At 44.8% G+C, this 26,444-nt stretch overlaps 1 protein-coding gene across 1 annotated transcript in view; it reads left to right on the top strand.

Moving 5' to 3' along the window:
• Positions 1-26,444, top strand: part of ABCC1 (ATP binding cassette subfamily C member 1 (ABCC1 blood group)) — a 303,768-nt gene that overhangs the window by 59,750 nt on the left and 217,574 nt on the right. Inside the window, 2 exon segments of the mRNA XM_068244766.1 lie at positions 4,797-4,922; positions 10,259-10,396. Coding sequence (XP_068100867.1) covers positions 4,797-4,922; positions 10,259-10,396 — 264 coding nt within the window.

Raw genomic sequence — 26,444 nt, 5'->3', positions numbered from 1 at the left:
GCGTGGCCATGAATGGCACCAAATTACATGACTTTAACTGCGGTGTAACCTAATAATAATGGGCCTGCCTAGCAAAATGTTGGATGTAGCCCCCTATCCTTTAGTTTATCAGTGTAGGCATAGAGTAAAGATGCATACACACACATTCAAGTTTGACTGGTCAATCACTGACCAATTTGACCAACTCTATGTAGTATGAGGATCAACAGACTATGAACAGAGCTGAGATCTCATAATACCTAGAAGTAGTAAAATTGGCTACTCAAAATTTTGTGTGTGTACCAGGCTTTACAGCTAATACTGTACATAGTGGAGGTGGCAGGGATGAGCACACAATACAGCTGGTTTACAATTTACAATCAGTACTGGCCCAGAGTAACAGCTTATACTGTGCGTACTGGAGATAGCAGAGAGCTGCAGCCAGTTTACAATCAGTACAGGCCCAGAGCAACAGCTTATACTGGAGGTAGCGGGGATCAGCACACGCTGCAGCTAGTTTACAATCTGTCCAGGCACAGAGTAACAGGTTATACTGTACATACTCGAGGTAGCAGAGCTCAGCACATGCTGCAGCTAGTTTACTCACTACAGGCCCAGAGTAACAACTTATACTGTACATACTGGAGTTAGCAGAGATCAGCACACGCTGCAGCTAGTTTGGGCACAGAGTAACAGCTTATACTGTACATGCGGTATGGAGGTTGGGGCACAGATACACACAATGGGGCACAAAGAAGGGGGCATAGAGGAACACACACACACACACACACACACACACACACACACACACACACACACACACACACGGGCACAGACGCACACAACAAGCCAGGCAGAGTATATGCATACCTCCTCCGGCTGCATTCTCCCGATGTCCTGACCTCCTGGCTGGATCTGGCTGTAGCTGTTCTTTTCTTCTTCTCCTCCGATGTACAGCTCTGCAGCAGAGGCTTGTTCAATCGCTCCTCAAGCCTCTGTCATGCTGCAGAGCTGTGCTTCTCACTTAATGTTCCCACGCTAGCAGTGCCTGGCACGTGAGGTGTGAAGAGGGTCCATATCTGGCTGTGCCTATGTGAGGAGGGGCCCAGCGCTGCTGCAGGCTGAATCCAACTCCTCACGCCAGTCTGCCATGCAGAGGGTCAGCAGCAGCGGGCACCGGGCGGGCAAACGGCATCTCCTCTACACTTGCAGGGGGCGGAGCTACTCGCGCTCCACGACTCCAGCCCCCTGCCTTCTCGATGCAACTCCACGCTCCCTGCCAGGTGCTCCACTTCTGATTGGGGCAGGGGGCGGAAGTGGATGCCGGATGCTGCCTGTCACTTTTTAAAAGTGATGTCGGGAGCCGGAAGATCATGGCGGCCGCCGTATCGAGTGAACGGCGGCCGCATTTGTTGCTTAAGATTATTATACATTGGGGGCACTTGTGTTGGGCACCCCATACAATAGATTCGGGGCACCCTAAGGCCATGTTGGGGGCATGGGCCCCCCTAAAATAGGGCTAGCGACGCCGCTGTGCGGGGTCATCCAAACTTCCACAAGGCATAATGATCTCAACCATTATTCTTTCTCAGGATTTCAGTGTAAATCCCTTCTGCTCCTTTTGTGGTCCTGAATGGGAACTTTTATGCTGCTTGTAATCTCTCGCACATACACCCTTTGGGTGAGTCTTCCTGTATGGGTGGTACTATATAAGGGTTGGAGGATGTGTTTGGCCGTACACCTGAGGAAGGGTCGGTACACCCGTAATGTGCAGTGTGCTCAGTTGCTCAATAAAACTACAAATGCAAGTTTCAAGCCTGTGGCGGCACACCTACTATATTGTATAAGTGGTGTACCTGCAGAAAAAGAGAACTGGCCTTTGCTACCTAAACTAAGGTATAGCATCCTTTGAGGCTCAAGGTAACTGTGGTTGAATTGGTCTTACAGGAGTTGTGTTCTCTATGAAACCCTCTTTAAAGGATACCACAACTGACATGTGGCATAATGAGATAGACATGTGTATGTACAGTGCCTAGCACACAAATAACTATGCTGTGTTCCTTTTTTTTCTTTCTCTGCCTGAAAGAGGTAAATATCAGGTATGTAAGTGGCTGACTCAGTCCTGACTCAGACAGGAAGTGACTACAGTGTGACCCTCACTGATAAGAAATTCCAACTATAAAACACTTTCCTAGAAGAAAATTGCTTCTGAGAGCAAGAAAGAGATAAAAAAGGGGGAAATTCTTATCAGTGAGGGTCACACTGTAGTCACTTCCTGTCTGAGTCAGGACTGAGTCAGCCACTTACATACCTGATATTTACCACTTTCAGGCAGAGAAAGAAAAAAAGGAACACAGCATAGTTATTTGTGTGCTAGGCACTGTACATACCCATGTCTATCTCATTATGTCACATGTCAGTTGTGGTATCCTTTAATGTGCCTTGGCTGCTCCTCCCTAAACTACCTCATGTGGGTGATTAAGGAATAAGGGGGGGGGGGGGGGGGGGAGAGGAGGGAGTTTAGACAGTTCAGACTAAGGCTCAACACACACCATACAATCTTGGTTGTTTAATCTTACCACTTTCATGTAGTAGAAGAGCTTATACAATCAATCATTCAAGGTATTTTCAATCTGTTGGCCCTTATACTACATAGATTTGGTAAATCTGTACAACCAAGATTGTATGGTGTGTGTTGAGCTTTAGATTTAGCCTAACCAAGCTATTTTTGGCATTCACACTAAAGTAGGGCCAATTAGTAATAATAATGCAAAATGGTCTTGTGCAATGGACAAAACTTTCTGCATTACAGATCATGTATTCCACACAATATGAATTCCAGGAAACCTAAACCAAAAAAATAAGTTAGGTCCTCCAAACGTCCACCGTTCCAGCACAGGTTTTTTTGCACCTATTTGAAAAAGTGTACTGAATAGGTTTCTTCTGAGTGGCTTCGTTCTATGGGGAATGCTCAAATCTTACTCGTGCATGCCCAGCCAGAAGATGAATACGGACCTTCAATGGAACAAGTCTATATTCATAATTGTTCCCTTCTTCCCACTTTTTGCTTTAGAAAGAAAATACTTACCACACATTCAAAAAATAAAGCCTAGTTTAGGCATTTTTTTTAATTTTTTTTAAGAACTTTGTACAGATGTGTGCATTTTGTCCTATGGAGTTTTTGGGAGAGGAAGGGGGCAGCCCATTATTTCTTGCTGCAGCTTTCCTCTGGAATTACAGTAGCAGTTGGCCAATCATTGACAAACATGATGGATTGCTAAGGGTGTCGGGGACACATACATGAAATGAAGTGCCTGGAAAAAAGGGTGCACTTCCCCTGGTGGTGCCTATTATTATTATTATTATGTATTTATATAGCGCTGACATCTTACGCAGCGCTGTACAGTGTATGTATATATATATATATATATATATATATATATATATATATATATATATATATATATATATATATATATATTGTCTTGTCACTAACTGTCCCTCAAAGGAGCTCACAATCTAATCCCTACTATTATCATATGTCTATGTATGTATATTATGTAGTGTAAGTACTGTAGTCTAGGGCCAATTTAGGAGTGAGCCAATTAACTTATCTGTATGTTTTTGGGATGTGGGAGGAAACCGGAGTACCCGGAGGAAACCCATGCAGACACGGGGAGAACATACAAACTCCTTGCAGATGGTGCCCTGGCTGGAATTTGAACCAGGGAACCAGCGCTGCAAGGCGAGAGCGCTAACCACTACGCCACCGTGCTGACTAACCCTAACTACCCCCCCCCCCCCCCCCCACGGTAGCCTGTTAGTGCCTAACCCTAAGACCCTCCCTGTTGGTACTTAAACCTAAGGCCCACCCACCCATTGTCCCTAACCCTACCCCCTCTCCTATCCCTTAACCCTCCCAAGGTAAAGCCGCAAAACTGCCGCTAAGAAGCTACATTTGATTAGTGGCACACATTCAACATATCCGCAGGCACCAGATTATAATTTCAGGTACCGGGGTTTTTTGGAAATGCACATTGCAGCATTGCACCCGATATGCAATGTGCATTTCCAAAAAAACCATCGCCCGCAATTCTATCCGGGCTCCTGCGGTTGTGGGAATGTTGAATGATCGTCGCTCCCAGCATCTAAAATTAGCTTCTCATTGGCAATAGCTGCAATTTAGGGCAAAAAGGTAAACTTCAGTGCCTGATGGTGGCCACTGCCATGCGCCCAAATTTCCCTTTTCTGCCGCTAATTGGTGCTTTTATCGTAGGCGCCAATGCAGCTCCCTTTTTTTCATGAGGGCACGTGCGCTTTTTTTTCCTGATTGAGGCCTCGATTCATAAAAGTGAGTGCTGTAGTTCAGAGAAGGGCGGGAAATTACCGCTAGCAGTAAACAAGGGTTTTTGCAGTGAATTCATTAAAAAGATTCCTAGTGCGAGGTGATTGCGATAGGAGTCGGCAAGTGTGTGGTGTGGTGCGGAAAAATGTCGGTATAATTTGCGGAGTGCGATAGTTTGCCGCTGACTTTCGAATGACAAGGTGCATGCTGGGTAGAAGTGGGCAGTTTTAGACACACGTGACTTATTTATCATAAATTATAAATAAAAAAAATAAATATAAAAATAAAAGCCTACTACTCAAGAGCTGGAAGGAAGGAGTGATGACCACTTATTCTCTTTGCCATCCAATGTTCTACATTCACCATACTACTGTAATCCTAATGAGATATGTCTCCTTTACCTTTATTTACTCGTGACTTGTGATTTCTGGCCTGAAATGTAATACATATGTTTTTCTTTTTTGTACTGCAGGCTATAGGATTCATATTATGGCTGGTCTGCTGGGCAGATCTCTTCTATTCTTTCTGGGAAAGGAGTCAAAGTATTTATCGTGCCCCAGTTTTTGTGGTGAGCCCCACCGTGCTCGGAATAACTATGGTAAGAAGTCATTTCGGATATGGTGCATTAGCTGATTTGTTTGTAACCGTGAATGTTTGAAAGTCCCAATTTCTCTAGTGTCTTATTTTCAAACATTGTTGCAACATTTTTGTTTATTCCATTAAAGAAAACCTGTACTGAAAAAAAGTTCCCCTGGGGGGTACTCACCTCAGTAGGGGGAAGCCTCTGGACCCTATTAAGGCTTCCCCCATCCTCCTGTGTCCCCCGACGGTCTCGCTGCAGCCCCCGGAACGCACAGGCGACAAATCCGACAGCCTGGGCAATATTTACCTTTTCGGGCTCCAGCGGGGGCGCTGTTGCGGCTCCTCAGGAGACTTGCGCCTGCGCAGTAGAGCGGCCCGACGGAGATCGGCTATTTTCGCCTATCTTCGTGGGAAGAGCGGATACTGCACCCGTGCTGGAGCCAAAAGGTAAATATTTACATCGCCGCCGATCCGGGAGGATTTTCTCCGATGCCGTGGGACCAAGGTGAGTACCCCCCAGGGGAATTTTTTCATTACAGATTTTCTTTAAAAAGCTTATCTCTGAAAGTGTAAACTTATGACCATTACATTTTACACTGGCTTCTTACTAAAGTAAATTTTAAAGGGGGATATGTACAGGGCAACTTTCAAATTAAAATTGTGTTAGTTTATGGAAGATTTCGGTAACTTTCCAAAAAAAATAAAACTGACACAAGACCACAATTTGGGGCTCAAACCCACTAGACGCCTTTTCTAAGCGCTAGTGCTTTGAAAAAAGCTCTTGCTAATGCAATGCTATGGAGGATTTTTATAATCACATTGCTCAAGTGGGAGCACACCCATAGCATTACATTAGCTAGAGATTTTCAAATCACAAAGCGCTCGGCTCTTTCACACCAGAGCCCTTTTCTGCGGTATAACGCAAAGGCAGTTCTTTGCGTTAACCAAGGTAAAATTAAAGTCCATAGACTTTCATTTTACCTTTCACACCCGATGCTGCGTTTTGGTGGGTTGCGGTTCGACGCAACCAGTAGCGTTGAGAGCCGGCGTTTTCCGTCGGGTTCAATTAATAGCTACCGCCGATGATTGCGTCGCACCGCAGATTCCCGGCAACATGCCGCAGGGCATATAACGCGTGCAGGAAACTTCTCCTGCACGCGTTCATAGATGTGAAAGAGGCCTCAGAAAAGGGCTCCTAGTGGGTTCCAGGCCTCATTGTAGTATAGTAAATGGGCAGTATAACAAAGAAGGTATGTACAAACCAGAGTTCTCGTGAGAGCGGATAGGGAAAACCTATCCCGCCTCTCTCTGAGCCAGCTACACTCCAAAATATACAGTTGCATTCAAAATAATAGCAGCCTGACATCACTAACCTGATCAGACAAATAATTTACTAATAGGTGTTGTAGAGTAATAGAAAATCAACAGACCCAATAGTCATGACGTGCAGGTTGCTGATTCTGTGTAATTAAATCACTCTTTGAAAGGGGCTTGTTCAACTAATTGAACTCCATGCTACTATTATTTTGAACTCCTTCATCCTGTGAAAAACAGCTGTCAACTATAGCCCTTATTTAAAGGGAACCTTAACTGAGAGGGATATGGATTTTTCCCTATAAAATACCAGTTGCCTGACTCTCCTGCTGATCCGGTGTCTCTAATACTTTTAGCCACAGCCCCTGAACAAGCATGCAGATCAGCTGCTCTGACTGAAGTCAGACTGGATTAGCTGCATGCTTGTTTCAGGTGTAATTCAACCATTACTGTAGTGAAAGAGATCAGCAGGACTGCCAGGCATCTAGTATGGTTTAAAAGGAAACATCCATATCCCTCTCAGTTTAGGTTCCCTTAAGGAAGGAAGGCTGCAAATGTACGTGTTGGTTGTATTGTATCCCTCTTTGAAATTCTGATTAAAATAGGTTGTTACAGACTTTTTTCTTCTAAAGAAAAGCATACTTTGAATAAAAAAGTTGATTGGAGAGGGGAACATGTAAAGTGCAGAAAATAAGCTTCTCCACTAAAATAATCTCAAATCTTGAAAGATGTGAGAATGGATTGAAGTTGTACCCAAAAGTGGTAAAGATTCAGCCAATCAGCTCCAGTAACATGAAAAACAGTCTAAAGCTTTCCTGCGAGTTCTGTTAAAATTACTCCTATGTGAAGCCAAACTATCAGAAAGAAGGCCCCGAAGGCAGTACAGCTGGCCACAGAACACCTCAACTGGCTTAAAGGACAACTGTAACGAGAGAGATATGGAGGCTGCCATAGTTATTTCCTTTTAAACAATACCAGTCACCTGGCTATCCTGCTGATCCTCTGCCTCTACTTTTAGCCATAGGCCCTGAACAAGCTTGTAGCATATCAGGTGTAGCTGCCATTATTGTCAGATCTGAAAAGGTTATCTCCATGCTTGTTTCTAGTGTGATTCAGGCACTGCTGCAGGATAGCCAGGCAACTGGCATTGTTTAAAAGAAAATAAATGAGAGCCTCCATATCTTTCTCGTTACAGTTGTCCTTTAAAAGAAATGGCTAACAAAAAAGCCAAAGTTGTCTTCTTCACAGTTCTCTTTATTCAGAAATATCAAAATACCAACCACATATAAACCACTTATCACCCCATAAAATGTAACATTGCTGTGTTCTTATGTCAGCTGACCATACAGGATCTTCTCAAAAAATTAGCATATTGTGATAAAGTTCATTATTTTCTGTAATGTACTGATAAACATTAGACTTTCATATATTTTAGATTCAAATACACACAACTGAAGTAGTTCAAGCCTTTTATTGTTTTAATATTGATGATTTTGGCACACAGCTCATGAAAACCCCAAATTCCTCAAATTCGCATGTTTTATCCGACCAATAAAATAATTATTTGAAAGTTGACTTTTTTTTGTTTTAAAAACACTTTATGTTCAGTTATGCACTCAATACTTGGTCGGGAATCCTTTTGCAAAAATGACTGCTTCAATGCGGCGTGGCATGGAGGCAATCAGCCTGTGGCACTGCTCAGGTGTTATGGAGGCCCAGGATGCTTCGATAGCGGCCTTAAGCTCATCCAGAGTGTTGGGTCTTGCGTCTCTCAACTTTCTCTTGACAATATCCCACAGATTCTCTATGGGGTTCGGGTCAGGAAAGTTGGCAGGCCAATTGAGCACAGTAATACCATGGTCAGTAAACCATTTACTAGTGGTTTTGGCACTGTGAGCAGGTGCCAGGTCGTGCTGAAAAATTAAATCTTCATCTCCATAAAGCTTTTCAGCAGATGGAAGCACGAACCCACTTTTGAAGCAGAAACAGCGGCAGAAGCACCTGACCTGGGCTACAGAGAAGCAGCACTAGACTGTTGCTCAGTGGTCCAAAGTACTTTTTTCGGATGAAAGCAACTTTTACATGTCATTCGGAAATCAAGGTGCCAGAGTCTGGAAGAAGACTCGGGAGAGGGAAATGCCAAAATGCCTGAAGTCCAGTGTCAAGTACCCACAGTCAGTGATGGTCTGGGGTGCCATGTCAGCTGCTGGTGTTGGTCCACTGTGTTTTATCAAGGGCAGGGTCAATGCAGCTAGCTATCAGGAGATTTTGGAGCACTTCATGCTTCCATCTGCTGAAAAGCTTTATGGAGATGATTTCATTTTTCAGCACAACCTGGCACCTGCTCACAGTGCCAAAACCACTGGTAAATGGTTTACTGACCATGGTATTACTGTGCTCAATTGGCCTGCCAACTCTCCTGACCTGACCTGAACCCCATAGAGAATCTGTGGGATATTGTCAAGAGAAAGTTGAGAGACGCAAGACCCAACACTCTGGATGAGCTTAAGGCCGCTATTGAAGCATCCTGGGCCTCCATAACACCTGAGCAGTGCCACAGGCTGATTGCCTCCATGCCACGCCGCATTGAAGCAGTCATTTCTGCAAAAGGATTCCCGACAAAGTATTGAGTGCATAACTGAACATAATTATTTGAAGGTTTACTTTTTTTGTTTGTTTTAAAAACACTTTCTTTTATTGGTTGGATGAAATATGCTAATTTTTTGAGATAGGCATTTTGGGTTTTCATGAGCTGTATGCCAAAATCATCAATATTAAAACAATAAATAGCTTGAACTACTTCAGTTGCGTGTATTTGAATCTAAAATATATGAAAGTCTAATGTTTATCAGTACATTACAGAAAATAATGAACTTTATCATAATATGCAAATTTTTTGAGAAGATCCTGTATATACAGACATACACACAATCGCCTAATGGTGCCTCATGCCTGCCTCTGCATGCCTACCTTTCACATTTTGCATGCATTAGAATTTTTTCATTTGTCTTTTTAATAAGTGTAAAAATATTGTTTTTTTTTTTTCCATTTTGTTTTTGGTTTTTTTATCGGATCCATTTTTTTTTGTGCTTCCATAGGAAAGCATTGTATATGATTTGCATACGGTTTTTCACTGGAGTGGTCCTTTAAACAGTGGAGACCACAAAATCACATTCACATTGAGATTGTAAAATGAAACTGCATTGGCAGACAAAACCCTTTGTTTTAAATACCCGTTTGCCGTTTCATAGTTCTTGACCACTTTTTGCTGCTTTTACAAATTGGTGATCTGCAGCCAGAATTCAAATCTGATGCGTGTACGTGTTTTCTTTCCCCCTTGCAAATATAGTTAGTCATTTTATAGTCTGAAGCTGTATACATGGGACCTGAGCTGTGGCTTGCCACTTTGTGGTAATTATTGTAAGCAGTCAAAGCACTGATCTCTGCTATCCAAAAATTAACCACCTTCTTACAAACTTGGCATACTTGCAAACTATTTTTTAAGGCTGAAGAACTAAGAAGTGCCAGTTTTTTAGCATGTACCACTCATTTGTAAATTGGTCCCTAGGTGTTGAAGGGAATATCCGAGCAAAAAAAAAAAAAAAAAAAAACTACTTACCTGGGGCTACCTCCATCTCCTTGCAGCCGACATGTCCCATGCTGCAGCTCCACTCTCAGCCACTGGCCCGAGGGCCCGGCGGGGTAAAAGGTCGACCTCGCAAGGTCGTCCTCTACTACGCCTGCGCGAGCGCCACTGTCAATCAAATCCACATCCACATCCGCAGTGTACTGTATAGTCTAGTCAATGTGGACTTGATTGACAGCGTGGGTCGTGCAGTAGAGTAAGATCTTGCGAGTTTGGCTTTTTAAAAATTTTTATTCTCCACCGTAGACTGCGTTATTGATACTCATTATGTACCAAATGTTTACCAATTTTCTGTACTTTGATTTGTTACATAGTTACATAGTTATTTTGGTTGAAAAAAGACATACGTCCATCGAGTTGTCTTATTATTTTTTTATCCTCTCTTTTTTCAGCTGCTAGCTACTTTTTTAATTCAGTACGAGAGAATAAAAGGAGTGCAGTCTTCAGGAGTAATGCTGATTTTCTGGATCATAGCTCTGCTTTGTGCCATAATAATCTTCAGGTCCAAAGTTCTCCATGCCTTAAAACCGGTAAATATGTATTTTTTTTTTAAAGTGAAATTGATGTCCCATTGTATTCAGTAATTGTATTGTAGGGTTTTTATAGCCCCAGGCTTGACTTTACTACAGATCTTGCTTCTCCCTCACCAGGGCTGGGCCCAGGGGGCAGGCTTAGTAGGCACCAGCCTCTGAACCAAGAAGTGTGTGCCTGTGCGCCCCTTGCCCAGCCACCACAGAGTGGTGTCAGCAGAAGCGAGGGTACAACTAACCTGTTAGCATTGCCGGGATCTTCAGCATATCCATATCGCACAGTTCTGTGGTTCCTCTCTGATGCCCTCTGGCGGTGCCACTCATTACTGTGCCGCTAGAGGAGTCAGATCGGCGATGCTGAACTGTGAGAAGTGGAGGAGATGTGCTAAAGTTACAGGTGACACTGACAGGTGAGTTAGAATAGAAAATCTGTAATGTCATTGTAACAACCGAAATTGTACAACGAAATTCTTAAGTGCAATTTTCAGGCAAAAGCAAAGACAGCATAACAACATTCCATTCCTACATACATTGCATTGCACACACACCCTTTTCAACATGGCCACTTAGCAGCATTTAACATATAAAAACTAAGAAAAATGAGATTAACCACTTGAGGACCACAGTCTTTTCGCCCCTTAGAGACACTGAAGCGAAAAAAAATATAATATATAATGAATTGGTTGTGTACTATGAATAATTACTAGAAGATTAGCAGCAAAGAAAATATTCTCATACTTTTATTTTCAGGTATATAGTGTTTTTTCTAACATTGCATTATTCTATAATATATGCAGATTACACAACACTCAGCATTCAAAATGATTCTTTCAGAGCAGTAGTAATGACATCTCCTCTGGCAGAGGAAAAGTAAATAGTCCAGGAACAGTTAAGATAATAAAGGTAGCCATACACTGGTCGATGTGCCATTAGATCGACCAGCTGACAGATCCCTATCTGATCGAATCTGATCAGAGAGGGATCGTATGGCTGCCTTTACTGCAAACAGATTGTGAATCGATTTCAGCCTGAAACCGATTCACCATCTGCTGAGCTGCTCCTGCCGCCTGTCCGCCCCCCCCCCCCCCCCCCGTATACATTACCTGACGCTGGCTCCCGGGCATCTTCTCCGCATTGCACGGCTCTGTTCCGGATCCATTACGGCGCTTCCTGTGTTACTCCGTGACCAGGAAGTTCAAATAGAGCGCCCTCTATTAGAACTTCCTGGTCACTGCAGTGACACAGGAAGCGCCGGGATGGATGGAGCTGGAACAGAGCCGTGCAGTACGGAGAAGACGCCCGGGAGCCAGCCTCAGGTAATGTATACCTGATCGGATCGGCCGCCGCTAGCGACGCGCACTTTACCCGCGGGCGATCGAGGGTAATTTCCTGCACGGCGCGATCGACGGACCGATCCGATTTCGGGAGGGAATCGGATCGGCGGCTGCGTTTACTGCGAACGATTGGCAGCAGATTCGATCCCAGGATCGAATCTGCTGTCGAAACGGCCGGGAATCGAGCCAGTGTATGGCTACCTTTAAAGTCAGATAACAGCCCTCTCCAGGACTAACTTAGTCGGAGAGCTTAATGGCTTGTTTGCATAGAGATAACTGGAGTTTCTCAACTCTTCCTGTACTGGAAACAATTAGACTGATGTATCTGATCTTAACCACTTGAGGACCTAGGGCTTTCTACCCCTTAAGGACCGGCCACTTTTTTTCCATTCAGACCACTGCAGCTTTCACGGTTTATTGCTCGCTCATACAACCTACCACCTAAATGAATTTTGGCTCCTTTTCTTGTCACTAATAAAGCTTTCTTTTAGTTCTATTTGATTGCTCCTGCGATTTTTACTTTTTATTATATTCAGCAAAAAAGACATGAATTTTGGCAAAAAAATGATTTTTTTAACTTTCTGTGCTGACAGTTTTCAAATAAAGTAAAATTTCTGTATACATGCAGCGCGAAAAATGTGGACAAACATGTTTTTGATACAAAAAAACCCATTCAGTGTATATTTATTGGTTTGGGTAAAAGTTATAGCGTTTACAAACTATGGTGCAAAAAGTGAATTTTCCCATTTTCAAGCATCTCTGACTTTTCTGACCCTCTGTCATGTTTCGAGAGGGGCTAGAATTCCAGGATAGTATAAATACCCCCCAAATGACCCCATTTTGGAAAGAAGACATCCCAAAGTATTCACTGAGAGGCATAGTGAGTTCATAGAAGATATTATTTTTTGTCACAAGTAAGCGGAAAATGACACTTTGTGAAAAAAAAAAAAAAAGTTTCCATTTCTTCTAACTTGCGACAAAAAAAAATGAAATCTGCCACGGACTCACCATGCTCCTCTCTGAATACCTTGAAGTGTCTACTTTCCAAAATGGGGTCATTTGTGGGGTGTGTTTACTGTCCTGACATTTTGGGGGGTGCTAAATTGTAAGCACCCCTGTAAAGCCTGAAGGTGCTCATTGGACTTTGGACCCCTTAGCGCAGTTAGGGTGCAAAAAAGTGCCACACATGTGGTATTGCCGTACTCAGGAGAAGTAGTATAATGTGTTTTGGGGTGTATTTTTACACATACCCATGCTGGGTGGGAGAAATATCTCTGTAAATGACAATTTGTTAATTTTTTTTACACACAATTGTCCATTTACAGAGATCTTTCTCCCACTCAGCATGGGTATGTGTAAAAATACACCACAAAACACATTATACTACTTCTCCTGAGTACGGCGATACCACATGTGTGGCACTTTTTTGCACCCTAACTGCGCTAAAGGGCCCAAAGTCCAATGAGTACCTTTAGAATTTCACAGGTCATTTTGAGAAATTTCGTTTCAAGACTACTCCTCACGGTTTAGGGCCCCTAAAATGCCAGGGCAGTATAGGAACCCCACAAATGACCCCATTTTAGAAAGAAGACACCCCAAGGTATTCCGTTAGGAGTATAGTGAGTTCATAGAAGATTTTATTTTTTTGTCAAAAGTTAGCGGAAATTGATTTTAATTGTGTTTTTTCACAAAGTGTCATTTTCCACTAACTTTTGACAAAAAATAAAATCTTCTATGAACTCACCATACTCCTAACGGAATACCTTGGGGTGTCTTCTTTCTAAAATGGGGTCATTTGTGGGGTTCCTATACTGCCCTGGCATTTTAGGGGCCCTAAACCGTGAGGAGTAGTCTTGGAACGAAATTTCTCAAAATGACCTGTGAAATTCTAAAGGTACTCATTGGACTTTGGGCCCTTTAGCGCAGTTAGGGTGCAAAAAAGTGCCACACATGTGGTATCGCCGTACTCAGGAGAAGTAGTACAATGTGTTTTGGGGTGTATTTTTACACATACCCATGCTGGGTGGGAGAAATACCTCTGTAAATGGACAATTGTGTGTAAAAAAATCAAAAGATTGTCATTTACAGAGGTATTTCTCCCACCCAGCATGGGTATGTGTAAAAATACACCCCAAAACACATTATACTACTTCTCCCGAGTACGGCGATACCACATGTGTGGCACTTTTTTGCACCCTAACTGCACTAAGGGGCCCAAAGTGCAATGAGTACCTTTAGGATTTCACAGGTCATTTTTGTTTCAAGACTACTCCTCACGGTTTAGGGCCCCTAAAATGCCAGGGCAGTATAGGAACCCCACTAATGACCCCATTTTAGAAAGAAGACACCCCAAGGTATTCCGTTAGGAGTATGGTGAGTTCATAGAAGTTTTTATTTTTTTGTCACAAGTTAGCGGAAATTGATTTTAATAGTTTTTTTTCACAAAGTGTCATTTTCCGCTAACTTGTGACAAAAAATAAAATCTTCTATGAACTCACCATACTCCGTACGGAATACCTTTGGGTGTCTTCTTTCTAGAATGGGGTCATTTGTGGGGTTCCTATACTGCCCTGGCATTTTAGGGGCCCTAAACCGTGAGGAGTAGTCTTGAAACCAAATGTCGCAAAATGACCTGTGAAATCCTAAAGGTACTCATTGGACTTTGGGCCCCTTAGCGTACTTAGGGTGTAAAAAAGTGTCACACATGTGGTACCGCCGTACTCAGGAGAAGTAGTATAATGCGTTTTGGGGTGTATTTTTACACATACCCATGCTAAGTGGGAGAAATATCTCTGTAAATGACAATTGTTTGATTTTTTTACACACAATTGTCCATTTACATAGAAATTTCTCCCATCCAGCATGGGTATGTGTAAAAATACACCCCAAAACACATTATACTACTTTTCCTGAGTACAGCGGTACCACATGTGTGACAATTTTTTGCAGCCTAGGTGCGCTAAGGGGCCCAACGTCCTATTCACAGGTCATTTTGAAGCATTTGTTTTCTAGACTACTCCTCGCGGTTTAGGGCCCCTAAAATGCCAGGGCAGTATAGGAACCCCACAAGTGACCCCATTTTAGAAAGAAGACACCCCAAGGTATTCCGTTAGGTGTATGGCGAGTTCATAGAAGATTTTATTTTTTGTCACAAGTTAGTGAAAAATGACACTTTGTGAAAAAAAACCAATAAAAATTAATTTCCGCTAACTTTTGACAAAAATAAAATCTTCTATGAACTCGTCATACACCTAACAGAATACCTTGGGGTGTCTTTTTTTCTAAAATAGGGTCACTTGTGGGGTTCCTATACCGCCCTGGCATTTTACAGGCCCAAAACCGTGAGTAGTCTGGAAACCAAATGTCTCAAAATGACTGTTCAGGGGTATAAGCATCTGCAAATTTTGATGACAGGTGGTCTATGAGGGGGCGAATTTTGTGGAACCGGTCATAAGCAGGGTGGCCTTTTAGATGACAGGTTGTATTGGGCCTGATCTGATGGATAGGAGTGCTAGGGGGGTGACAGGAGGTGATTGATGGGTGTCTCAGGGGGTGGTTAGAGGGGAAAATAGATGCAATCAATGCACTGGGGAGGTGATCGGAAGGGGGTCTGAGGGGGATCTGAGGGATTGGCCGAGTGATCAGGAGCCCACACGGGGCAAATTGGGGCCTGATCTGATGGGTAGGTGTGCTAGGGGGTGACAGGAGGTGATTGATGGGTGTCTCAAGGTGTGATTAGAGGGGGGAATAGATGCAAGCAATGCACTGGCGAGGTGATCAGGGCTGGGGTCTGAGGGCATTCTGAGGGTGTGGGCGGGTGATTGAGTGCCCTAGGGGCAGATAGGGGTCTAATCTGATAGGTAGCAGTGACAGGGGGTGATTGATGGGTAATTAGTGGGTGTTTAGGGTAGAGAATAGATGGAAACACTGCGCTTGGGTGGTGATCTGATGTCGGATCTGCGGGCGATCTATTGGTGTGGGTGGGTGATCAGTTTGCCCGCAAGGGGCAGGTTAGGGGCTGATTGATGGGTGGCAGTGACAGCGGGTGATTGATGGGTGGAAGTGACAGGGGGTGATTGATGGGTGGCAGTGACAGGGGGTGATTGATGGGTGATTGATAGGTGATTGACAGGTAATCAGTGGGTTATTACAGGGGAGAACAGATGTAAATATTGCACTGGCGAATTGATAAGGGGGGGTCTGAGGGCAATCTGAGCGTGTAGGCGGGCGATTGGGTGCCCGCAAGGGGCAGATTAGGGTCTGATCTGATGGGTAACAGTGACAGGTGGTGATAGGGGGTGATTGATGGGTAATTAGTGGGTGTTTAGAGGAGAGAATAGATGTAAACGCTGCGCTTGGGTGGTGATCTGATGTCGGATCTGCGGGCGATCTATTGGTGTGGGTGGGTGATCAGATTGCCCGCAAGGGGCAGGTTAGGGGCTGATTGTTGGGTGGCAGTGACGGGGTGATTGATGGGTGATAGGTGATTGGCAGGTGATTGACAGGTGGTCAGTGGGTTATTACAGGGAAGGACAGATGTAATTAATGCACTGGCGAATTGATAAGGGGGGGGTCTGAGGGCAATCTGAGCGTGTGGGCGGGTGATTGGGTGCCCGCAAGGGGCAGATTAGGGTCTGATCTGATAGGTAACAGTGACAGGTGGTGATAGGGGGTGATTGATGGGTGATTGATGGGTAATTAGTGGGTGTTTAGAGAAGATAACAGATGTAAACAATACATTTGGGAGGTAATCTGACGGCGGGTTTGCGGGCGATCTAATGGTGTGGGTGGGTGATCAGATTGCCCGCAAGGGGCAGGTTAGGGGCTGATTGATGGGTGGCAGTGACAGGGGGTGATTGATGGGTGATAGGTGATTGGCAGGTGATTGACAGGTGATCAGTGGGTTATTACAGGGAAGAACAGATGTAATTAATGCACTGGTGAATTGATAAGGGGGGGTCAGAGGGCAATCTGAGCGTGTGGGCGGGTGATTGGGTGCCCGCAAGGGGCAGATTAGGGTCTGATCTGATAGGTAAAAGTGACAGGTGGTGATAGGGGGTGATTGATGGGTAATTAGTGTGTGTTTAGAGGAGAGAATAGATGTAAACAATGGATTTGGGAGGTGATCTGATGTCGGATCTGCGGGCGATCTATTGGTGTGGGGGGGTGATCAGATTGCCCGCAAGGGGCAGGTTAGGGGCTGGCTGATGGGTGGCAGTGACAGGGGGTGATTGACGGGTGATTGACGGGTGATTGACAGGTGATTGACAGGTGATTGACAGGTGATTGACAGGTGATCAGGGGGATAGATGCATACAGTAAACAGGGGGGGTGGTCTGGGGGGGGGGTCTGGGGAGAATCTGAGGGGTGGGGGGTGATCAGGAGGGGGCAGGGAGCAGGGTGGGGGATAAAAAAAAAAATAGCGTTGACAGATAGTGACAGGGAGTGATTGATGGGTGATTAGGGGGGTGATTGGGTGCAAACAGGGGTCTGGGGGGTGGGCAGGGGGGGGTCTGATGGGTGCTGTGGGCGATCTGGGGCAGGGGGGGGGAAAAATCAGTGTGCTTGGGTGCAGACTAGGGTGGCTGCAGCCTGCCCTGGTGGTCCCTCGGACACTGGGACCACCAGGGCAGGAGGCAGCCTGTATAATACACTTTGTAAACATTACAAAGTGTATTATACACTTTGTATGCGGCGATCGCGGGGTTAACATCCCGCCGGCGCTTCCGTATGGCCGGCGGGATGTTGCGGCGGGTGAGCGGCGCCAGGCGGAGGCGGAGGATCGCGTCACTGATGACGCGATCGCTCCGCCCATGCCCCTACAAGGACCGCCGCCAATTGTCAATACGGCGGTCCTTGCGGGGTGCACTTCCCGGCCGCCAATTGTACATACGGCGGTCGGGAAGTGGTTAATGTTTCATTTCTTAGCTGTACTACACATACAAATCCTATCATAATTTTTTTTTCGCTTCAGTGTCTCTTTAAAGACCAGAGCCTTTTTTTTCCATTCAGACCACTGCAGCTTTCACGGTTTATTGCTCAGTCATACAACCTACCACCTAAATTAACTTTACCTCCTTTTCTTGTCACTAATAAAGCTTTCTTTTGGTGCTATTTGATTGCTGCTGCGAGTTTTACTTTTTATTATATTCATCAAAAAAGACATGAATTTTGTCAAAAATTATTATTTTTTTTTTTTTTACTTTCTGTGCTTTCAAATAAAGTAAAATTTCTGTATATATGCAGCACGAAAAATGTGGACAAACATGTTTTTGATAAAAAAAAAACAAACCCATTCAGTGTATATTTATTGGATTGGGTAAAAGTTATAGCGTTTACAAACTATGGTGCAAAAAGTGAATATTCCCATTTTCAAGCATCTCTGACTATTCTGACCACCTGTCATGTTTCATGAGGGGCTAAAATTCCAGGATAGTATAAATACCCCCCAAATGACCCCATTTTGGAAAGAAGACATCCCAAAGTATTCACTGAGAGGCATAGTGAGTTCATAGAAGATATTATTTTTTGTCACAAGTTAGCAGAAAATGACACTTTGTGACAAAAAACAAAAACAAAAAAAAGTTTCCATTTCTGCTAACTTGCGACCCAAAAAAAAATGAAATCTGCCACGGACTCGCTATGCTCCCCTCTGAATACCTTGAAGTGTCTACTTTCCAAAATGGGGTCATTTGTGGGGTGTGTTCACTGTCCTGGCATTTTGGGGGGTGCCTAATTGTAAGCACCCCTGTAAAGCCTAAAGATGCTCATTGGACTTTGGGCCCCTTAGCGCAGTTAGGCTGCAAAAAAGTGCCACACATGTGGTATTGCCGTACTCAGGAGAAGTAGTATAATGTGTTTTGTGGTGTATTTTTACACATACAGATGCTGGGTGGGAGAAATATCTCTGTAAATGACAATTATTAGATTTTTTTTACACACAATTGTCCATGTACAGAGAGATTTCTCCCACCCAGTGAAAATACACCCCAAAACACATTATACTACTTCTTCTTCTGAGTACGGCGAGTACGGCCGGCGGGTTACAGTGCGCGGGGGGCGGAGCCAGTCGCCGGCGGCTGATCGCGTCACAAATGACGCGATCGCCGCATAACCACGCCCGCCGATGGGCGTATTGCGGTCGTTTGGGCCCAGCCCTTGCCGCCGCCCATCGGCTTAAGGCGGACGGCAAGTGGTTAAAGAACAGTTGTTATCCTTCAGCCATTTCTAAGTCTAAAACGTCAACACATGTCCTGGATGTGAGGCGTCACTTAAAATTTTCTTAATATTCATGAAACAATAAGTATATAATTCTTCTAATGGAAGAAGAGGACAGCCAACTATCCTCTGGGCAACCTTAATTACCCTATGAAGCTGCTTTTTCTGTGCTACTGTGCAGCTTGAAAACCACGCACAGAGACAGTAGACTAGGACACTCTCCACTGTACTGCGGTAAAAAGACACTAACCATTTCTCAGGAATATTATTCTTCCTAAGCACCCTTAAAAAAATATAGCCTCTTCTGTGCTTTTTTTCACTACGTCAGCAATATGTGACCCCCAAGTCAGGTCCTCTTTAATAGTAACTCCTAAAAACGTAGTCTGTGACCCTTTCTACAATCTTTCCATTTATAATTATGGCTGAATGTCATCTGCCTTCTTCCTAAAATCCATCTACCTTCTGCACACTGCATATGAGGGGGAAACTTTATCCTTGGTGGCTCATCTGGCTATACTGGGGGGGGGGGGGGGGGGGGGCACATCTGGTAATCTATACTAGAGAGAAGTCTACCTAATCCTGGGTGGAAGGGGGCACAGTTGGCTGGCTGTTCCAGGGTGGTGGGGGGGGGGGAGGGGAACCTACCTAATCTTGAGGTGTGCATCTAGCCTAATCCTGGGGTCATGTGACTAGACTGGGGGGGGGGGGGGACTGCCTATTCCGAGGGAGCACATCTGTCTATCTTGGGTGGCTACACTTTGTGAAATTTGCCTTTTTGAAACAGAAGGAAAGTTTGCAATAATTCAGCTATAAGTGGACATTTGTGTTTACCCACAATGCACCACTACTGAATATGCAAATTACTTACAAATCACCCCGAGCTTCTTGGTTACTCTGGGGGGCTACCTAATCGTGAGGGGTGTATCGACTATACTGGGGGGGAGGCTACCTATTTCTGGGGGCACATCTGGCTATCTTTACAGGGGGGCGTTACCTAATCCCAGGGGGCTGGGGGATGACACATCTGGCTATCTATACGGGGAGCGCTTCCTAGCACAGCAGAACAAATTGGCGCTGGCAAATTTGGGCACACAGTGTGCCGCCATAGGCTGTAATTTGAATTACGGCTATAGCAGCGCTCAGAAGGTAATTTGGGCACCAGCGAGGGACTGAGCCCAAATTACTTTACTTTAAAACCAGTGTAATTCATTTGCCAGCAACAGCTGGCAGACAAATTCCGTATTTCCCCAGTGTCCATGCTGTCCTAAAGGGGTTATGGTAATTAACGCCACCAGAAATTTGCAGGAGCAGGGTGAGCAGTTTTCCGGCTTCATCCTGCACCTAATTTTCTGCAGTCTTTATACATGTATGCGCTACCTAGCACTGGGGCGCACATCTGGCAATACTGGGGAATTCTATCTAATAGTGGGGGCACTTCTGGCTACCTATAGGGGGGGGGGGGGGGGGCTACCTAATTCTGGGGGCACATCTGGCTAGATCAGACATGGGCAAACTCGGCCCTCCAGCTGTTACGGAACTAAAAGTCCCACAATGCATTTGCCTTTGATTCATGACTGTGGCTGTCAGACTCCTGCAATTGATTGTGGGACTTGTAGTTCCTTAACAGCTGGAGGGCCAAGTTTGCCCATGCCTGTGCTAGATGAACTGGGCTGGGGTCTCCCTAATACTTAAGACACATCTGCTAATGCGGATCTGTTTAACACGCCAGGGAAATTGGGGTTTGCAGAGGAATTGCTTGGTAATTGGATCTGCCGGTAAAGTGTATGTGTTGCAGAGTGAATGTGTGCACGCAAAAGGCAAGTAATTTAACTCAATGGGCATGATTCACAAAGCTTTTTCACCTGTTTTCACCTTATTTATGTTACATTGTTAAGCTTCTAAAGAGCAAAAACATAATATAATTAAGGTAAGAAAAGTAATATTGACATTAAATTAATCAGGAACAACTAACTTATTAGCGATTATGTTGCTTGTAAATTTGCTGGAAGGTTATTTTTATGAAGTAGGTGATAAATAAGTCATTTATGAGAAGTTTTGTGAATAAAGCCCATTGTCAGACCCCTCACGGCTAATTAGAGTGATCGGATGTTGCTTTTTATGTGCTATATTTAGAATCGGTCACGCTTTGCTCACATCTAAAATCGAATACCACTACACGGTACGATTTTGTGCAAAGCGCTTTTGCAGAGCGATTCCTTCTTTTCTTTTCCTGACGTTAGTCAGGAAGTGAACTCTGACCCGGAAAATAATTAATACAATGTATTTATTCTTAAAAATGTGAACACAATCACCGGATAAAAAAGATTGGTGAGCGTTATGCAGTTTTCATATACCTTCCATTATAGCAAAATCGCCCCGAAAATGGCACATGCAGCGCTTTTGTGAATGTAAAGCAGACGAAATGCGCTGATATGAACTATCCCATAAGGATTCATTACACAAGATATTTTAGGGTGTTTTTCATTTGTGCCTCAATCTATTTGCTTCAGATATCTTGGATTAATTACCGTTGTAAATAATGACCTGAAATTTTACAGATTTACATTTCTTCAAAGCGGTAGCTTACGTAGCATAAAATATATAAGCAAATAAAAAGTAAGGCCTGGTGCACACCAAAAACCGCTAGCAGATTTTGAAACGCTTTTTCTTATTTTTCTGTAGCGTTTCACCTAGCATTTTGCGGTTCTGTGAAGTGTTTTTGGTGTAGTAGATTTCAGATATTGTTACAGTAAAAGCTGTTACTGAACAGCTTCTGTAACAAAAACGCCTGCAAACCGCTCTGAACTGCCGTTTTTCAGAGCGGTTTGCGTTTTTTCCTATACTTTACATTGGAGGCAGAAACGCCTCCGCAATCCAAAATCTGCAGCAGCCCGGGAGTATGCGTTTCTGCAAAACGCCTCCAGCTCTGGTGTGCACCAGCCCATTGAAATACATTGCCCTAGCGTATCCGCAGCTGCAAGCGGATCGAAAAACGCTGCCGAACCGCTCTGGTGTGCACTAGGCCTAAATCTGTTTCTTTTCATAAACACACAATTCTGAAGGTTAATTAAGTCAGTTTCACTGCAAAGTCCCTGAGCCTTGTCTAAACATGTGTGGCTCTCTATTTATAACTAGCACACACCATGCTATGTACTTGCATTACAGCAGTGTTGCTTGTGGTTTTTCAGTACTTTTGAATAATATAACCTAAAACATGACCTGTTTTTTAAGTTCTAAAACTGGTTAAGAGTGGAAAAAAAGCTATGGAATTGTGACGGATTGCGAAGAAACCGCCGCGCGTTCTGACAGTGAGGCGGCGGAATCCGCGCACAGAGCGGCGGTTTCCCCGCAGCAACATGCTTTTGGTTTGTCTGGACCTAGTAGTGCACACAGATGGAGAGCCGCGCACGCGCCGCAAGACAGGCTCTTTATGCCAATAGAAGGGTCAGCTGATCGAGGCGGTCAGCTGATCCCAGCTCAGCAGGTGATTGGTTGATGGGAGCTGGGCGGCGCTGTGGAGCGTTTTACTATATATATCTCTTGCTGTTCAGTTGCTGGTTGTCTGGCGTTGCGAATACCTATGTGTTAGCACTCAGACCTTAGTCAGATCCTTCAGTGTGGTGGAACCAGGTGGACCTGGGAATCCACACTTAGCCAGTTTACTGTGTATTATCTGTGTTCTTCATTAGACCAGTTCCAGGGTGTAGAGACCACGGACCTCACACCCCAGACTAGGAATACTGTGTATCATCTGTGTTATTCATTAGACCAGTTCCAGGGTGTAGAGACCACGGACCTCGCACCCCAGACCAGGAATACTGTGTATCATCTGTGTTATTCCTTAGACCAGTTCCAGGGTGTAGAGACCACGGACCTCACACCCAGACTAGGGAACCTGTGTTATCATTCTGTTATACATCAGACTAGTTCCAGGGTGTAGAGACCACGGACCTCACACCCAGACTAGGGAACCTGTGTTATCATTCTGTTATACATCAGACTAGTTCCAGGGTGTAGAGACCACGGACCTCACACCCAGACTAGGGAACCTGTGTTATCATTCTGTTATACATCAGACTAGTTCCAAGGTGTAGAGACCACGGACCTCACACCCAGACTAGGCATTGTTTGATATCTGTTCTGACTTATTGCTTTCCTGACTTTCCCTCTGCTTTCTGATTCGGTACCTTGCATTTCTGATTACCTGTTGCCAAACCCTGCTTGCCTTGGATACCGAATCAGCTTCCTGTCTTTGTACTTTATCTGTCTGTGTGTTGCCGACCCGGCCTGCCCGACCCTTCTGCCTGTCACCCACCCCTTGGGTGCTCAGCCTTCTTGCAGGGGCCCCCTGCTCCTCAGAGGGGGCACTGCTGCAAAATCAGTCAGGATCTCCTTCTCCTGGAGTCCTTGACTGCAGTGGAGTCTTGTCTCTACTCATTGGACCACTTGCTACCCCGGTGGTCCAATTACTACTGTTACACCAAACACTTACACGCTTCAGGTGTCCAGAGGTTAGCAATATATCTGTATTGTCGATGATTCTGCAGATCATCAATAATCAGGTATATATCTGTATTCTTGGTGATACTGCAGATCACCAATAATCAGATTCTCTCTGCGTGCTGACACCAATCGTTACAGGAATCCAAAGAATGCTTTCTCATGTAGGAGGATATAAGGATGGGGTCCAAAGTTACATGTTCGTGTGTGGCTAAAGTATGTAAACCACTGCACTTATTAATTGCTGTACCACCCGCACCATCAGGCAGCAATAACCGCAGCTAAATGTAGCCGCAGCTTCTGTTAAGGACCTTTTTAGGCTAACAGCAATGCACGCTGCCTCCTCACTACCACTGCTCGGTCTTCCTTGTAAAATAATACACTCTTTCACACTGAGGTGCAGTGCAGGGATAAATAGGCTGGTCAGTCTCATTTTAACAACGTATGGAACTTTAAACTTCTGCTTTGGCCATTCTCTGATATATCAGCTTGTGTAGGAATGATCTACCGTATTTTTCGGACCATAAGACGCTCCGGACCTTAAAGGGAAGGTCCAAGCAAAATAAAAAAATGAGTTTCACTTACCTGGGTCTTCTACCAGCCTCATGCAGCCATGCTGTGCCCGCATAGTCACTCACTGCTGCTCCAGTCCCCCGCTGGCAGTTTGCCGACCTCGGAGGTCGGCGTGCCGCATTGCGTACATTTTTACGCATTCCCGCTAGTGCAGGAACATTAACACATACATTTTTACGCGTTAGTGGTGCCATGCGTAAATTTTTACGCGTTGCAACACTAATGCGTAAAAATGTATGTGTTAATGTTCCTGCACTAGCGGGAATGCGTAAAAATTTACGCAATGCTGCCCACCGACCTCCGAGGTCGGCAAGCTGCCAGCGGGGGACTGGAGCAGTAGTAAGTGACTACGAGGGCACAGCATGGCTGCATGGGGCTGGTAGAAGACCCAGGTAAGTGAAACTCATTTTTTTATTTTGCTTGGAACTTCCCTTTAAGACGCACCTAAGTTAGAAGGCCAAAAACCAAGAAAAAAAATAAAATAAACCTGGTGCATCCATGGTACAGGGGCATCTTGTGGATCTTTTCCCCTCCCCACTTTATATGTCCCCCCTGTGTCCCTGTGTCCCCTTTGTACCTTTAGTGTCTCCCTTGTGATCTCCTCTGTCCCCATGTCCTCATCCGTGCCCCTTGTGTCCTCTTAAACGCCCCCCCGTGTCTTCTTAGGTGGCCGCTGTGTCCTCCTAAGTGCCCCCAGTGTCCTTTAAACTGTCCCCCCCCCCCTTCCTCCCTTCACTTCCGCATTGATGATGAAGTCTTCAGCAGCGTGCGCAGACCACCCAGCGGCTATTATCACTGAGGATTACCGCTGATCGGCGCGAACATTCAGCTGTAAGCGGCAGCCTGCACACACCACATATCTCTTAGAGAGCCGGGGAAAGTAGTCGGGGGGGAAGGGGCAGAGGTGGACAGGGGGAGGGAACACACGTCTATTGAGGGACCGACAGCTGCGGGGACACAGACTCGTAACCCTCCCGCAAACCCCCACACAGATGCATTAAGACAGACGGGAATAGGACAGCCGCGGGGACCCAGGCCTTTGAGGGAAATGACAACTAAAATTGCAGCATCCAGACCATAAGACGCAGGCACATTCTCTCCCCCCCCCCCCCCATGTTTAGGGGAGAAAAAGTGCGTCTTATGGTCCGATAAATACGGTAGTTTCTCTTGAGCAGTTCATGGAATGACAATCTGATATTTCTTGAATTTCCTGGGACAGTTTATAGCTCTATGTATGATAGCAAGACTGGATTTGATATTATCGACCAATTAAATAAAACTGATATTTCTTCTTAATCTGTGTATGCTACACAATGACCTGTTTAATTTAAAAGCAAAAAATGTTTTATCAGATCTGTTTCTTCCCTAGCTAATTTTATGTGAGAAAATTAAACTTATAATAGCCTTGACAGAGCTTAGATGAAGGCGGATTTTCATTACCTGACCTTTTTTATTGTTCTATCTTATTATCTTTGCAGCTTAGCTGTCCCATGTTCATCAGTATATGCATCCAAGCAGGGGTGATGCATGTTAAACCATCCAAGCAGCAATAGTTTTATATTTTGAAAAATTATTCAGCTTGATGTGCAGGGGTCTAGACCCATGTGACACCTGAAACAGATTTATAAATGCTGTCCCTCTCCAAAAGATTATTAAACAGAGATTGGAGCGCTTCAGTTATCTGGGCTGATGTGATCGTTTCAGGCATCCCCCGAACCCTCAAATTATTCCTTCTCCCACGATTATCCAAGTCTTCTATAATGCGGAAGGCATGTTGAAGCTGGCGATCTTGCTTTGTATTGCGAACTTTCAGGCCTTGGATCTCCTTTTCCTGTTGTTTGGCCGAGTTAGAGATGGCCTCTACCTTAGATGTGAGGCCTTGGATGTCTCCTCTAAGGGAAGCTACGGCCGACTGGAAAACATATTTTTTAAGTCTCCGGCTACTGCGTTTAAATCAGCTACAGTTAGTACCTTCGACGCAGGTTGGGTTGGTCTTTGCTCCGCCTGTGTGGCGTCTCCTAGGCCTTGCGACTCCATGTGTTGAGTCCCGCTCTCCGCCGCCATCTTGCTTCTAGTCCCCACACCCGCGGTGACTTTCCGGGCCTTAAAGATTTCCCGGGATTCCACGCTGTGATGGGGCCGGGGAAGTGTCTCTCTGTCGTCTGGGTTGTTTCGTCTGCCTCTCCTTTTCCTTCACCATCTCACAGAGTGTAGAAGCAGCCTAAAAATCAGCTTTTAGCAGCCGTCTCCCTGGAGCTCCTCGCTTAAGCGTATGACTGCATCGGCTTCCGGACACGCCCCTCCAGATTTATAAATGCTCCGTGCTATTTTTTAATTTTTTAAAGGCAATAACTTTGTTCCTTGAAGAGAAAAGAAGTAAATGCCCCAATAATCCAATTTGGGGAAACACAACTTTCATAGTA

The sequence above is a fragment of the Hyperolius riggenbachi genome, chromosome 7 (assembly GCF_040937935.1).
Source record: "Hyperolius riggenbachi isolate aHypRig1 chromosome 7, aHypRig1.pri, whole genome shotgun sequence".
Classification (NCBI taxonomy): Eukaryota; Metazoa; Chordata; class Amphibia; order Anura; family Hyperoliidae; genus Hyperolius; species Hyperolius riggenbachi.
Note: the sequence above shows the minus strand (reverse complement) of the source record. Positions and strands in the feature narration are given on the sequence as shown.